This window comes from Chanodichthys erythropterus, chromosome 21 (assembly GCF_024489055.1).
Source record: "Chanodichthys erythropterus isolate Z2021 chromosome 21, ASM2448905v1, whole genome shotgun sequence".
NCBI lineage: Eukaryota > Metazoa > Chordata > Actinopteri > Cypriniformes > Xenocyprididae > Chanodichthys > Chanodichthys erythropterus.
The window spans coordinates 18643412-18657920 of NC_090241.1; the positions used below are offsets into that span (position 1 = coordinate 18643412).

The 14509-nt window shown below is 37.9% G+C and overlaps 2 protein-coding genes across 2 annotated transcripts; one reads left to right on the plus strand and one right to left on the minus strand.

Moving 5' to 3' along the window:
* Positions 1-231: 231 nt before the first annotated feature.
* smx5 lies at positions 232-1972 on the plus strand. Its single transcript, XM_067374078.1, has 5 exons — positions 232-314; positions 780-847; positions 966-996; positions 1084-1143; positions 1393-1972. The coding sequence occupies exons 1-5, from the start codon at positions 312-314 to the stop codon at positions 1516-1518; spliced, it is 288 nt and encodes a 95-aa protein (XP_067230179.1). The 5' UTR covers positions 232-311; the 3' UTR covers positions 1519-1972.
* A 3812-nt stretch (positions 1973-5784) lies between these two features.
* bcl6aa (BCL6A transcription repressor a) lies at positions 5785-12923 on the minus strand. Its single transcript, XM_067374308.1, has 9 exons — positions 12864-12923; positions 9798-9969; positions 9483-9704; positions 8404-9372; positions 7910-8091; positions 7657-7824; positions 7441-7571; positions 7224-7361; positions 5785-7141 (listed from the first exon to the last, which is right to left on the minus strand). The coding sequence occupies exons 1-9, from the start codon at positions 12892-12894 to the stop codon at positions 6998-7000; spliced, it is 2157 nt and encodes a 718-aa protein (XP_067230409.1). The 5' UTR covers positions 12895-12923; the 3' UTR covers positions 5785-6997.
* Between the last annotated feature and the right edge of the window lie 1586 nt (positions 12924-14509).

Consider the following 14509-nt stretch of genomic DNA (forward strand, 5'->3'; position numbering starts at 1 on the left):
CCAGAGATTCTCTTATTAAATAAAGGAGGGGCAATAAGCTTGCTAGTAAAAGTTGAGCTTCTGGCATAAATTTAATTATGTTTTAAAATATTTTATTTAAAAATAACAATCATTCGTTCATAACATTCAATCGACGATTTATTTATTCCATGTTTGTGAGGGATTTACCGAGATGCGTATAGATGACGCAAAATCCCTCCACCAATGGGACAGTTACGTCTTCATTCGTTTAGCCAATAGAAGCACGAAGAGAAAAAAACCCGGCAGCTTATTGATGACGTATGTGAACTGAAGCACAAAACCGCGTTAAAATGGTAAGTGTTGTTATTTAGCAATAACATATCATGGTTACCTTTAAAAGGTGTACAAATTTTGCAGCGACCAAATAAATCATTTTGTAATATTTAACATGTTTTATTGGTTACTGTTCGCCACTGTTGGTGAGGAATAAACAATCACCGCAGCCTGCTAACGGCTAGCTCTCTGGATAGCCCAATACGTCTGTTTAATAGCAAACAAATTATTATTATCATGTTAATTAAATTCCCATTAGAAACAACTATTATGTACATCGGATATTATTACATTAATGTATTTTATGTGGTCTAATAATAGTGTTCGGTCATTTAGAGCCAGTGTAATTTATCAGTGTATTGATGGATTCTCTCATCGTCTAAAATTTCACAGATTTAATCACATTTTAATATACTTTAAGCAATTATTGTTCTCCTATCAGAACATAATTTGAACGTAACATATTCAAACATTTAATTCCTCAGCTCTTCTACTCGTTTTTCAAGTCATTGGTCGGCAAAGATGTTGTGGTGGAGCTCAAGAATGACTTGAGGTAAGCACTTTATATATATGACGTATATATATGTGTATATCACATACATTTAAAATATAATATGTGCACAGTGTAATGTGTGTGGAAACTCATAACATTCTGAATATCAACTTTGCAGCATATGTGGAACATTACACTCAGTTGATCAGGTAAGGCAGCAGATTCTTCTTTATTAAAATAGAAGCAAATATTGTGTACTTTTCTTTTTAAAAACTGAACTTGTTCTCTCTTCACAGTATTTGAACATCAAACTGACAGATATCAGTGTCACTGATCCAGAGAAATATCCGCACATGGTGAGAACTAGTCAAGTGTGTTGTTTGTTATAGATTAGGAAGTGTTGTGTGGATGTGCAAAATATTTAAACCACATAATCAGTCAACAGATTGTAAAGAGAAGTAATTAAATGGCAGAAATCTTGTCTGTGGCTAGAACCTCAGGCAGTTGAATTTCTGAAATGTTATGTTGAGCTTAAGCAGGTGCTCAACAGATTTTCAAAACCGTATCTATACAAATGACTCTTTAATATTTGGTTTTTGTTTTAGTTGTCGGTGAAGAACTGCTTTATCCGTGGATCGGTGGTGCGGTATGTACAGCTGCCTGCGGATGAAGTGGACACACAGCTACTACAGGATGCTGCACGCAAAGAAGCTATGCAACAGAAACAATAATGCGTTTACATTTGAGAAAAGGTTTTGTTGGACTGTTCACACGCACCATCTGTGGAGTTTTGTAGATTTAAATATATCATTTTCTTAACTGAAACTTTATGTAAAGTTTGGATTTTTTTGGGAATTTTTCCTTTTTCCTCTGTTGTCATGAGGCCCATTGTTGAGAGGGTGTGACATTTTTTCAGTTAGTGGTTGTGTGCTTTTTAATGAATGTTTTGGTTTGGTTCAAGGTTCTGTACTGCATCCAAATGCTTTGTTTTAGTTAAGTTCTTCAGACCTACTGATACAGTAATAAAGTATTTTTCCATCACCACCTTTTTGATGAAAAAGCTTGTGTTTGTTGTTTTTTTAGTTCAGCCATTGACAAACTGTACATTGCACAGCATTAAATGTTAAGGTGTAGGCATGAGTCTCTATGATTTATGATTTGTTGAATATGGGTAATGTGGGCTGCATATGTTTTTGTATTTATTATTTCTCTATAGGGTGGTAAAGATTTGTAGCTATTTAAAATGGTAGGAGCCTAAGTCATTTGGCATATGACAAGTCATATGATTTTTTAATAATTTATTAAAATGATTTATTCTTATGTTCCACTATGCAACTTATTTTACAAATTTTTCAAATGGAATCCCTGCAAATACAGATGAGATAGGCTACATAAAACTGTTCTCTTAATTTTTATGGCCTTTCTTATGATTAAATAGCTTCCATCTAAATCTCTTAATCATTATGTACTATAACATTCTAACAAGTAAATAATGCATATATTACAGCATTTGGCTATAGCAGTGGGAGTGCATTGCTTCATTGTAAAGTTTTAAGTCTAAATGTATGTAGAAGTAATATCACAAGATTTTTTTAGGAATATACTATATTTTATAGTCTCAAACTGACTATTTTAGCAGTCTTATTGCTAATGTTCTGAATACTCTTGAAAGTCACCATGGGATAAAATGTTTGTATGGAATATTGCAGTATTTATTATAAATGATTTACCCGTGCACATTATTATTAATTTTTATTTATTTATTTATTTATGTATTTTAAATTCATGTATTAGTAATCTTGAATCGAAATAACTCCCCTTCCTACTTCCAGTGACAACTTTGAGGTGTTTCCTGGCGCGAGGGCGGAACAACCTGTCACTCACTAGCAGCAATAGTCAATGACAACGATGGACAAAATCAAGTCACGCCTTACATTTTGTCTTGTTCGAGAAGCCGTGCCACTCAGATGTATGTTCCGTTTGATGAGTTCCGAAGGATTTGCTAATTAGCTAACTAATGAACTTGAAATCTGTTAATTTTATTGAACCTTGTGAACCACTAATTAAGACAAATTGCTATCAGCCGTTTGTTAATTTTCCATTTTAGGCCTTACTGACACGCTTGCAGATTACTCTTAAATTACACAAAGAGTTTAATGAGAATGGTAGGTGTGTTTTTTTCTCCTCCCTTTCCATAAAAGTGTTTATGGTTCTTTCAATACCTAGTGGTATTAAACACTCTAGATTTTAACACTTCTGTAGTGTCTTTTTTTCTGTAGCATACGTTTCTGTATCCTTCAGGCGCGTTCCGATTGATCTCGAGCTCCATGATGTCCACAACAACACTATAGGCCTACGTTTTGAAACAGCCTAGAAGTAAAAAATAAGTTGATTTTATTCCGACCACCTTTTCTAACTTTCATTGGTCTGTTAGTGTTTATCACAAAGATTAATAACTATTACATGGTATCTGACAAGCACAACATTCTTTCATACTGAAAAGAATACCAGACAAGTTCAAGTGGTGTTCGTCTGTGTTTTCAGGAGAAATTCATGAACGAGGGCTCCTTCGACATGGAGTGCTGCTCTGAGGTGCACCAAAGCAAAGTAAGTTGAAAGAAGGACCTTGGGAAGATGTCATTTATTCAACGGTTAGCAAAGTTTTAATCTATAAGTGACCAATTTAGTTTTTCATGATCCTGCTTTGACGTTTAGATGGACGAGCACATTCGGAAAGGTTATGCTCTAACCTCTGTACTCAACGAGCTGTTTGAAGAAAAGGTAGGATTTTAGAGAACTAAAATGAATTGGATGTTTTTTTTTAATTTTAAGTGATCAGTTTTTGAATCCGTTTTTGTAGATTTCTACTCAGAAGAAACATCACTGGATACTTGGACCTGAGGACCTCAATGATACTCTTGTTCATGATTTTGAGATGGAAGAAGCAGCATGAGCTTTGCATCAAGTGCCTGCATGGTTGTGCATTTACCTGTGAACCAAAGTTGCAGGTGAAACTGCAGTTTTTAAAAATAACTTCAACTAATCGTAAACTGTTGTAAATATGTTTTGTGTTATTAAGCGTATTAAAATGCAGACCCAGAGTAACCCAGCTACTTAAAATTGTATTGGTGAGAGATCCCTCTGTTGCTTGTAAATCATGTTTGACAATATTCGGTTTGGTGATCTGTGTAAAAGCTAGGTGATGCTTGTGAGGCCCAAAGTGTCCTCACTATTCAAAATGTCCTTTTATAATATAGTGAAACCCGTTAAACACTAACTCGTGAGCTGGACTTAAATAAAAAAATAAAATAAAAAAAAAGCTTATAACTTAGCCAAATCATTTAAGTGAATTGCAGTTTTTCTGTGAGGTTTGTTTTGAGGCTGGGTTGAATGAGGTTATCTTATTAACCTGGGATAAAAACAATGGAAGTCTATGAGCTGTCTGCACTTACTTAAACAAGCATCTGTGTACTTAAAGGATTAGTTCACTTTCAAATAAAATTTCCTGATAATTTACTCACCCCCATGTCATCCAAGATGTTCATGGCTTTCTTTTGTCAATTGAAAAGAAATTAAGGTTTTTGATGAAAACATTCCAGGATTATTCTCCTTTTATAATGGACTTCAATGGCCTCCAAGCGGTTGAAGGTAAAAATTTTATAGTGTTTGTGCAGCTTCAAAGGGCTGGGATAAGACCCTTATTTCTCCTCTGGTATCGTTTTTATTCCTCCTCTGGTATTGTTTTTGTAAAAATGATAAGTTTTCAGTTAAGGTTAGGCTATAGTGTTTATAACTAGCTGCATATGAAAACCGTAGACGTCTGTGTCCCTATTTAAGTGTGTGGGACAGGATCAGGTTTTGCCTATATTGTCAGGATCCTTCACAAGGGATACTTGTACAATAGTAATAACAAATACGGAAGCCAAAAAATCGTAGCAATTCCAATATTTGCTCAGTATATTAGACAATATTTGCTCAGTATAAAAATTTAAAGAAGTCAGTGGAAATTCCCCACCATGGTAGAAAAATGTGCGTGTGTTGTATTGTTGCATTCTGAGCTATATTGTTGCGTTTTTGTTTTATTGGTTTCTAAGAAGGAAGCAAGAGAATCTCAGACCTGTTCCAGAGTAACACAAGAGGATCTGATACCTTTGGTTTGTAATGGATGGTTTTCTGATCCCTCTCCCCAATTTCTCATAATGAATTATGGTGCAGACTTGCTTTATATGGCCTTGTGTTGAACTGATTACTAAATAAGCCTATAGATGAATGGACATCTCTTATCTGTATGATGCTATGCAGTATGTACTGTACAGTACTATGATGTGTACATTGTAGGTCTGAGCATTAGTTGTGGATTCAAAAAATTTTGGTGGATGTTTTATATTATCAGCATGAAGTGGTGTAAGTCTGGTTGTGGTTGTTTTAGACGGAGCAGTTTGTCACCTGTTGACTGTGAATTATTACCGGTGTAATTTGGAGCAAATGTCTGTGGGGGGAAAACAAAAACAAAAATGTTGTAGCTGAACAGTTCTGTTGTGTTTACTGGGGTTTGTTCTTTCTTTCATAGTACTCTATTCCAGTAAAAGGAATTGATACAACAGAGGTGTGGAGCTTCCAGCGTTGCTTTTCACTACCCCAAGATTGTGGTGATTTGGTTCCCTGCTTTTGTCTCGACTCTCTAACAATTCTCTCTTTGTTGTAGCATGCAAGCATTCCCATAATGCTAAGCTTTTAAATAATAAATTAATACAAAAAAATAAATAAAATGGGGAATGAAATATAATTGATGTAAAGAGAATTGTGAATGCACTTCAAACATAGTGTTAAATAAAATGACCCTGACAAAGGTCTTCATTGTCTTTCACTTTCATATTGCCTCTATATGAAATAAATAGGCTATACACAGGTGTTGGACATAGAAATCCAATACTTTTATTTTACATTCATACATCTATATTTTACAATAAGCTTAATGCATTTTTTTGAAAAAAAAAAAAAAAAAGCCCAATCCCAAAACAAGTCCTGAAGATGTATAGCTCACGCAATGAGTTGCATTTTTTTTTCTTAAAGTGTGTGAAAAGCATTTATAAAGCACACATGCACACACGCGCAGTCACATCGTCCTTCTGTCACACATTCTCGCATGTCTACACACTCAAAAAGGAAAAAAAAAGGACACATGTTGCCCTTCAGTTGTACCTTAGTAGAGATGGGCTGAATGAAAAGAAATTCAGACACCATTGAGAAAGGCACCTTGAGTACACAGTGTATACACAGACAAAAAGAAAATAAAGACAATAGTATAACCTTTTACTGTAGCTTCTAGAACAACGACAAAACTGTAAACCTTCACTTGCCAAAAGAAATAAAAAGTCACATTTCTATACAAATACATCTGAAGCAAAATATCTCCTTGGTCATAATATAGCAGTACCTTTTTCTTTTTTTTCTTTTTTTATTATCATTATTATTACTTTTGAATGCATATGTTACCATGTAATTTCAGATCGGCTCTGCCAGCAGAGAGCAATCTTGATGTAAAGTAATTACACTTTGTCACAATATTTATGCAGTTGCCTACATAGTGAAAGGTTATCAGCGGCAACCCTCCTCATGCATGTTTTCCATTTGAGAGAGCAGCCATCATTCTCAAAAAGTACACAACAAAAACCAAGTAAGATATTCAATGCTATAGTCACAGTTAGGAGTTCCTCTTACAAGACAGAGGTCGTTCCAACATAGTGTAACCTGTACATTTATATATAAAAATCTATAGACAATTCTTTGCGAGAAATGCGTTTGACTTAAAATATTCCAACCTTGATCAAAATCCCCAATACTTTCAAAAAAGTATGTTTTGTTTTGTTTTTTTCATTAGAAAATACTGTATTTTCAAAAACCGGATTTAAATGTTTTACATTCCATCCTTCTTCCAACAAAATAAAGCTTTTTATAACTCAAATTGTAAAAACACTCCCAACATTAATATATATTCATATGTAAATATAAACAATAAAGTGACTACAAGAGACCATATTGTGGTTCTATGTTCAAATGTAGAGGAAACCCGTTTAGACTGGCATTTCATGCCAGTTTTTTTTTTTTTTTTTTCCTTGTCCGATTAACACAGTGTGGCACTAAAATTTTGAATGATTGTACAAGTCAGGTCATATAATGCCATGGTCAGGTCTGCCCCAAAGTGTCTGCTCAGCATGCCTTCGTCAAGTCGGTCGGTAGGTCTGTCGAGGACATGCGATATTGGATCTTGGTGTTGGTGATCGCGCCATGCTTCTGCCGGAGGTGTAACCGCAGCTGACTCTTGTGGCGAAAATGCAAGTTGCATTTCTCACACTGAAAAACAAATGCAAGAACAGCATTTAGGACGAGGATGAATGCTTTTCCACTTAATAGATATTGCTGTATATATTCTTACATGATAGGGCTTTTCTCCTGTGTGTATTCGCAGGTGGCTTTTCAATGTCTGCAAATGGCGGAAACGAGTGCCGCAGATCTCGCATGGATATGGCTTCTCTCCGGTATGAATCAGAACGTGAGCCCGAAGGTGAGCGACCTGTGCAAAAAAGGTTACGTTATTCTTTCAAATCTCTTTTTCTATATCTCTACAATTGACTGTAACTCAAAGCACTCACCTGCACAAATCTAGCGCCACATGTCTCACACTTGTATGGCTTTTCTCCTGAGTGAATCCGTGTGTGGGTTTTGAGGTTTGCTGGTCTGTTGAATTGAGCCCCGCAGATATTGCATCTATATGGTTTCTCCCCTGCAGCGCGAATGAAAGGAGGTTAAGCAAAACATCGAACGTTGAAGCCAAAATTACATTTGTAGCAGTAGCTGTTTATTTTTACCGGTGTGAACTGTTTTGTGACTGGCAAGGTTTCCCTTGTAGCGGAATGCTGCTTGGCAACGGTCACATTTGTATGGCTTGTCGCTGTGGACCTGAAGCGTGTGGCGTTTCAAGGCTTCCTCCTCTGCAAACTTGGAGTCGCATTCATTACAGAAGTATGTTCCATTTTCTGTAAGGCAAAGGAGAAATGGATTTAGGTTGGTTTTGGAAGATGCAAACAGGTTCTTAGGAAACTATTTAGAAGAGTATCTTACCACAGCTGGAATCAGAGTACTCAGAGTGCATCTCAGACATCTCCTCGGCCAGACGTGAGGCGGACGTGTTGGGACAGATGTCAGAGTGCTGTGGAGACTGAGAGCCGCAGGACGAGCATTTTAAATGGCTCATATAGAGGGAAGAGTGGCTGTCGCTGTTCCTCTGCGATCCCTCCAGAGTTCTGATGAGGAGAACGCCACATTTTAGGTCTTTATGCAGAGGAATTCACTCTAATTTTTATAGGATATTGAATGAATTTCACACATTCCTGCTAAGAGGTAAATCCTCTGTTTGCTTTAAGAGGATTGGAATGGATGAAGAAAAATTCAATCTGGCTTTGTGGAGGTGGTGGGTGGAGAACCGTTTCACAAAATACAAACCGGCAGTTGAAAACTTTATTGCGTTAGGAAACAAGATCTTATAATATGTTTCTGTATACATACTACAGAAGGACACCTTTTCAGCTGTTAAAAAGTTTCCATAATCAACTCACCTGTTGATTATGTTGTTCAGGCGACTGGCCTGAGGCACAGTGAAGTCCTCGCCTTGCTCGCTAATCTTTGTCGTTGCCTTTGAGTCGGGATGTTCGGAGTCAACGTGGTGAAGGAAAGCAGACAAGCCCGGCCTTGGTGGGGAGTGCATTCCAGGGTCACGAGGACTGGTCTCCTCCTCCTTGGAGCTCTGATTGAGCACGATAAACTTGTATTTCTTCCAGTTGCGAGCTTTAGGGTCTTGTGTACCTTGAGAGGTTGGAGGTTGCGAGGCCTGCGTGAGGGCGGCGTTTTTGCTGCTGCTCGATTCTGTTGGGGAATTGGGCTGGCAGTCTGATTTGAGGGGGCTCTGGGGGCTGCTCATCAGGGTTTTGCGTCCATTGGAGGATATGCCCATGGAGTAGTGTTGGTGGCTCAAATGTTCCTCTGCCAGGGAACTCTGCTCTTTCCCAGTATCCCTCTGCTGCTCTTGGGCCAGGCTGGTGAAGCCATGTTTCCTGGAGCTCATCCCAATTGAATGAACCACTCCCTCCAAGGTCTCCTGCTTCATTTCTGCATCTCTTCCCAGCTCCCTTGAGGAGTACGAGCTTGCGTGGCAAGCGGTTGAGCTCCCGCCGGTAGTGCTGCGGGTGAAGTCAGCCAGCACAGGGTTGTTACTGTCGACCGGAGAGCAGTGTTTGTGATGGATGATGCCTCCCTTTGAGAAGTCTGAGAAAGTGTTTTTGGTGTCTGTAAGCTTGCAAAGAGGAAAGGGGAAACCTTGCATGGGAAACTGGCTGTATAGGTATGAGCTGTTGGGAGCGTTGACCCCGTTAAACATGCAAACACCATAGGGTCTCCCATCTCTGAAAGTCGCTGTCCGTCCAGAAACGTTTTCCATCATCTCGTGGGGTCTGTAACTGTGAACGTCTTGAGGTAAAAGCAGGGGGCTGACCAGAAAATCCTCTCTGGGAAGTTTGATGGAGGAGTCACTGCATGGAAATATGGAGCAAATTAAAGAACCTGTTTTCTCTCAAAAAACTTTTTCGCATTCTGTATTTTTAAACACTAAGGGGTCATTTATGAACAAAGCTAATTATACCTGGACTTTATGAATCTGTGGCAGGTGTCGACAACGTGGTCCATCTGTAAGTAGATGGCTGTGTTCATGATGGCCATGATAAGGCTCTCCTTCAGTGTGAGACGTGAAGTGTACATAAACTCCAGAAGGATTGCGAAACCCTCTGGGTCCACCTTTGGGTCCAGACTGATGGCGTTCAGGTTACATTTGTGTGAATCCGTAAAGATTGAGTAGAAGAGCCCACTGTTGAGAAATTATTTTAGTTTTAGTCACACTTTAACATATTTCCACCATAGGCAAGCATGTAACAGAAATACAAATAGCCTTCATATGCACCTGCAAGCCATAAGGACCGTTTTGTGTGCTCGGAACTGTTGTCTGTTGACCAGAATCGTGACATCTGTGAGGATATCTCTGCTACGCAGTCGGTTCAGGTTGAGCAGAACATCACTTGCATGACGTGTGAATTGGATGCAGCTGTCGGCTGCACAAGCCATTTTTTCGAGATCTGTTAGGAAACACAGTGAACATGAATGATGTAATTGGTGCTCACTGAACAACGTGCTAAAATCAGAAAAGTTGAGTATTATTCTAACATCACAGGAATCTTTAAAGCTTATATTAGCTGTTGAAAACTTCAGGAACAAAGGCAATGCTGTTGTTCTTTGCTTTTTTTAGGGAGGTATGTCAAAACATCTATTAAAAATATAGCTTTAATCAAGTTATGCATCAAAAAATTGTCAATGTGTACCTCCTCTGCTTTTCCTCCGACAAAGGAACACAAAAGGAGACGTTATGGAGAATGACAGCCTCAGTCGCCATTCACTTTTATTGCAATTTTTTTTTTTTTTTTTTTTAATACAATGAAAGTGAATGGTGACTGAGGCTGTCATTCTGTCTGACAACTCCTTTTGTGTTCCACTGAAGAAAGTAAGTCATTAGGGTTTGGAACAACACGAGTGTGAGTAAATGATGACAGATTTATAATTTTTGAGTGAACTATCCCTTTAATCTGAAAATCAAATTACATGTATGGCTCTCTCTTTCCGGTAGGTGGCGACAAATGATGAAAATATTTAGTTAGAGAACTGACGTCCATCCACGTGCAGTATTGTCAGGTCTGAGAATCAATTTTCATCCTACCTAAAATTGTTATCTTTTATCTGAGCACCTCAATCAAGTTTTAACAGCTAAAATAACTCGGGTTATTCACGAAAAATGCACATTTATCGTATTACTTCCCAATTTCACTGAAATGTGCATTTATACAGCTTTTGCCTTCTGAAGAAAATTACTTATTTCCCTGCGATTCTTTATGTTTGGAGAATAAACTCGAATGAGTCATGGGAAAATGTCGTTAGGCTGTTTATTGCAGTACTGTGGAAAGATACACTTCACTATTGAGGAATGAGTGTAATAACAGACAAAGTAGAACAGACAACAAACACAACCCAAGAAATAGATTAATACTGTAGAAGAGTTTATTTTTTTTAATAGATTAATTTTTTGACACATTTTTCTGCTCTCTTACGTTCAAATATTGAACGAATCACCTCACACGGCTCTCCCAGTCACATCTGGCGCTTTGACATAAATATATAGTTTCACTGGACGCCTTTAAATAGTTAGGCGAACATTTCTCACATGTTGAACATTCAGTATTAGAGATTCTGTTTCCATTTGAGCCTACATAGCCTAATATCAATATCCCCGACCGCGCGCTGTCATGATGCCAAAGCAGCTTAATCAGCCCATAACTCTTGTAATGCTCTTGTATGAGGAGGCAAATCACCCAGATGACCGGGAAAGGGATAGGGATTTTAACCAATGGACAAACAAAAATGACACAGAAAACACAATGAATATACCGCCTCTTTACAACGTTTATCAAATTGCATTCTACAGCCCAGAAGAACTTTTGTAGCCACTATTGCATGTTTTGAAATACTTTTCCTTTAAGAAATCTGAAGTTTTGCGTCCACGAGATGTCACCCAGTGACCGTTTTGAAGTTCAGCGGCAGTAAACGACAACGACAACACCTGCAACTCGCATATCAAGTCATATCTGGCAGTTTCGCCAGCATTTAGCTGTGTTAAATCACTAACAACTTATAAACAGAACGTCAACTTCTCACGAATACAGAAAAGTGTCGTATGACAGTAACCTACGCGAGCTCGCTCTTGAGCTCTTATAGATCTCGCATTCTTACTCTCAGTTTCCATCGTCTTATTAGGCTAAGTATTAAATCATATTTCACACTTTTACCCTATGTAACTGAACGCCAATAAATGTGCTCACTCCAGGAATAGGATCACTTCAGGACTCACAACACGCAAACAGCGGAGAAATTTATGAGCCACTTGCTCAATGCCAAACAGCACTTTGTAGCCGCTTTAAATATATAGTCGATTTCTTCTTTTTACTCTATTATGGAGTATTTCTGACGAGAACAACTTATTTTAATATGAAACACCCACCACATTGGCAACAAATCACAAATGTATACACCGAGAGAAACTTGTGCTGGTCTGTTACGCTCGTGTTGTTACAAAGTGACAGCAACCGAACGACACAAACTTTTCTATTGCATATCTACTGCCAAACGCCGACTGATCTCGTTAAAACACGAAAAAATGTAACAATTCATAATTCTCTGACACTTTTTAAATAGCCTAAATTGATGGCTTGTGCACTTTAGAAAAACAATAATGACAACATCAGTCTCCGCGCACCAGAAAATGGTAAAAACTTAAAAGGCAAATACCCTCAACTGTACAACTAAATCAGAAGCCAACTCTAAGCTTAGGATGTGATTTATCCCAGCATACACACACTAAAAACACAACGTACACAGTTTTTGGCACAGGACAACAAGACCGAAACGTCAAGAGAAAGAGTGAGCGAGCCGAAGTGCAAACTCTTCTTTCTGAGCTACTTTTAAAACATGCGCTGAGGAAAAAGGAGCGAAATCGTCGGATGTCTTCGTTAACGCTTCTATTTTTGTAATTGAGCACGCAGTGCATAAACCTTAATGTATAATCGTATCCCCCATGTGCTATTTAGGCAACTTTGTACGCCGTCTTGTTTGGTTGTTTTGGCAAAAACGCGCACCACATCTAAATTTTCACCCCTCTGCTGCACGTACTATTTTACGACCCCACGATTCCGCAGTGAGGACTGACAGAGCATTGTGGTTCTCATGCAGGACAACCTGAACTGTCAAAAGCATTTTCACCAGACAGACCCACTACATAAACACTCTGCTCTAAAAACTGTCCACAAAAACACCTTCAAATCAGCCGAGATAAACATTTAACCATAAAATCCAATAAAACAGCCTAATGAACATGTGTGAGTAATGGCAACAGCGCGCCAGAGGAAAAGAATGTAAAAAAAATCACCTGGTAGTGCTTTCCTAGAAACTTCTTGCATCACCACTTCTAAGAACCCCAGTTCTAAGAATCAGAAGAGCTCAATTCTCGGAATTTGAGCTGGCGACCATACCATTTTTAGAGGACAGGGGAGTGTAATGTTTTGCTTTAAGTTTGTATTTCTTTAGTTATTGTCAATAATTTAATTTCATACCATTACACTTCAATAATAAACTACAATGCTTCTATATTTGATGTTAAAAATGTAAATGTAAGAATCATTTTAGCGTTATGATTGAGAAAAATAGTTGCATTCAGTGTTTAATTCCTCCTTTCGAATGGACGCGTCCAGACTGAGACAGTCACGTGGCCAGAGAAAGTAGCTTACGTACGTTGTCTCTTTAGCCCAGCCTCAAAATACTCAGAACTAATTTGCTATTCCATGACATAAGCAAGGTGTCCATTCGTTGCCTTTCCCTGTATTAAACCCACGGCCATAACCTAGTCTATACAGAACATATCTGGATCGCTTATTCACACGGACACAGTTTGTTTATTTATTGTGTTATTTTTTTATTTTTTTTCCCAGTGATATCGTTTTCCTATTATGTTACCTCTTCAAATCTGTGGACCTGCTGGCCAGTGTGCACAAGGGTTTGTTTGAACGGGATTATATATATATATATATATATATGAACATTGAGACATTGTGCTTGAATACTGGTTTAACTGGAATGTCGTTCATTTAAACTTTGATTCTAACTGCTTTGTTCTCGTCGTGGTTTGTCTCTCACCTGTATATAAACGATACGCTACTGACGAACTACCCTTATTAACGGTTATTTGGCAAATAACATGTGTTTAGGTGATTGTGCTTGTGAGGAATATTGATTTAATATTTATTGTGCTTTTTAAAACCACTTCGTTTCGGAATTGTGTAGTATTAATGATTTAACTGTCAGTAGGCAGCTGTAAAGTAGAACCTTACAGCAGCGGAGCGCGAGCGCTAGTCTCGTGAAGATGCCAGTGACAGGCAACAATTGACTGACGAATTAATCTCATTCTTACGCACAACTCCGCATTACTGAGCCGTATTTTTGGAGCCGCGCGTTCTGTACCAACTGATGCCGCATCCTCTGTTGTTAAAGTATCCATATCCGCCACGTTGAAACTCAGAAAAGACAGCAGCACACAAAAACTGTAGTTCGTACAAACACTTGTTTAGGCCCACGAATATGATGCTATTTTTGTCTAATGATACATAATCGTGGTGCGTCCATTTTATTTTTAAACCGTTATTACGTGTGCTTAATTATGTTTTGAGCAAAAGTTGAATGCAGTTTTATAAACTACTGTTCTAAAGTGTCTAAAACTTCTATAAACTGGTAACTTGAACATGTCAATTAAAATTAAGCTGCCAATATCGAAATGTCAGCTCCTGTTCACTCATTAACCTCAGGCCTCCGTTCACATAGCCTTTAGGTCACACGTAATATTTTTAAGAATGCATTTTAGTGTTTTTATAGAGAGACAATGCTGCAAAAATGGCGAAGGAGAATTTGAAAATATTTGAAAATAACAGGGCTTTAAAAAGCTCTGCATATTTTAACCTTTGGTCGTTACCTCTTCGAAGTTTCTCTCGTGTTTTAATGAGTTATTATTATTTACAATGCTAT

Bases quoted from the DNA above. Each gene is read 5' to 3' on its own strand.
- smx5 (XM_067374078.1), top strand. The intron at 848-965 runs GTAAGCACTTTA...TCAACTTTGCAG, and splicing joins GAGCTCAAGAATGACTTGAG to CATATGTGGAACATTACACT. The intron at 997-1,083 runs GTAAGGCAGCAG...CTCTCTTCACAG, and splicing joins CATTACACTCAGTTGATCAG to TATTTGAACATCAAACTGAC.
- bcl6aa (XM_067374308.1), bottom strand. From the start codon at position 12,894: ATGCAAGAAGTTTCTAGGAAAGCACTACCAG. The intron at 9,705-9,797 runs GTGCATATGAAG...ATTTCTCAACAG, and splicing joins ACGGTCCTTATGGCTTGCAG to TGGGCTCTTCTACTCAATCT. The intron at 7,572-7,656 runs GTAAAAATAAAC...TTCGCGCTGCAG, and splicing joins TCACAAAACAGTTCACACCG to GGGAGAAACCATATAGATGC.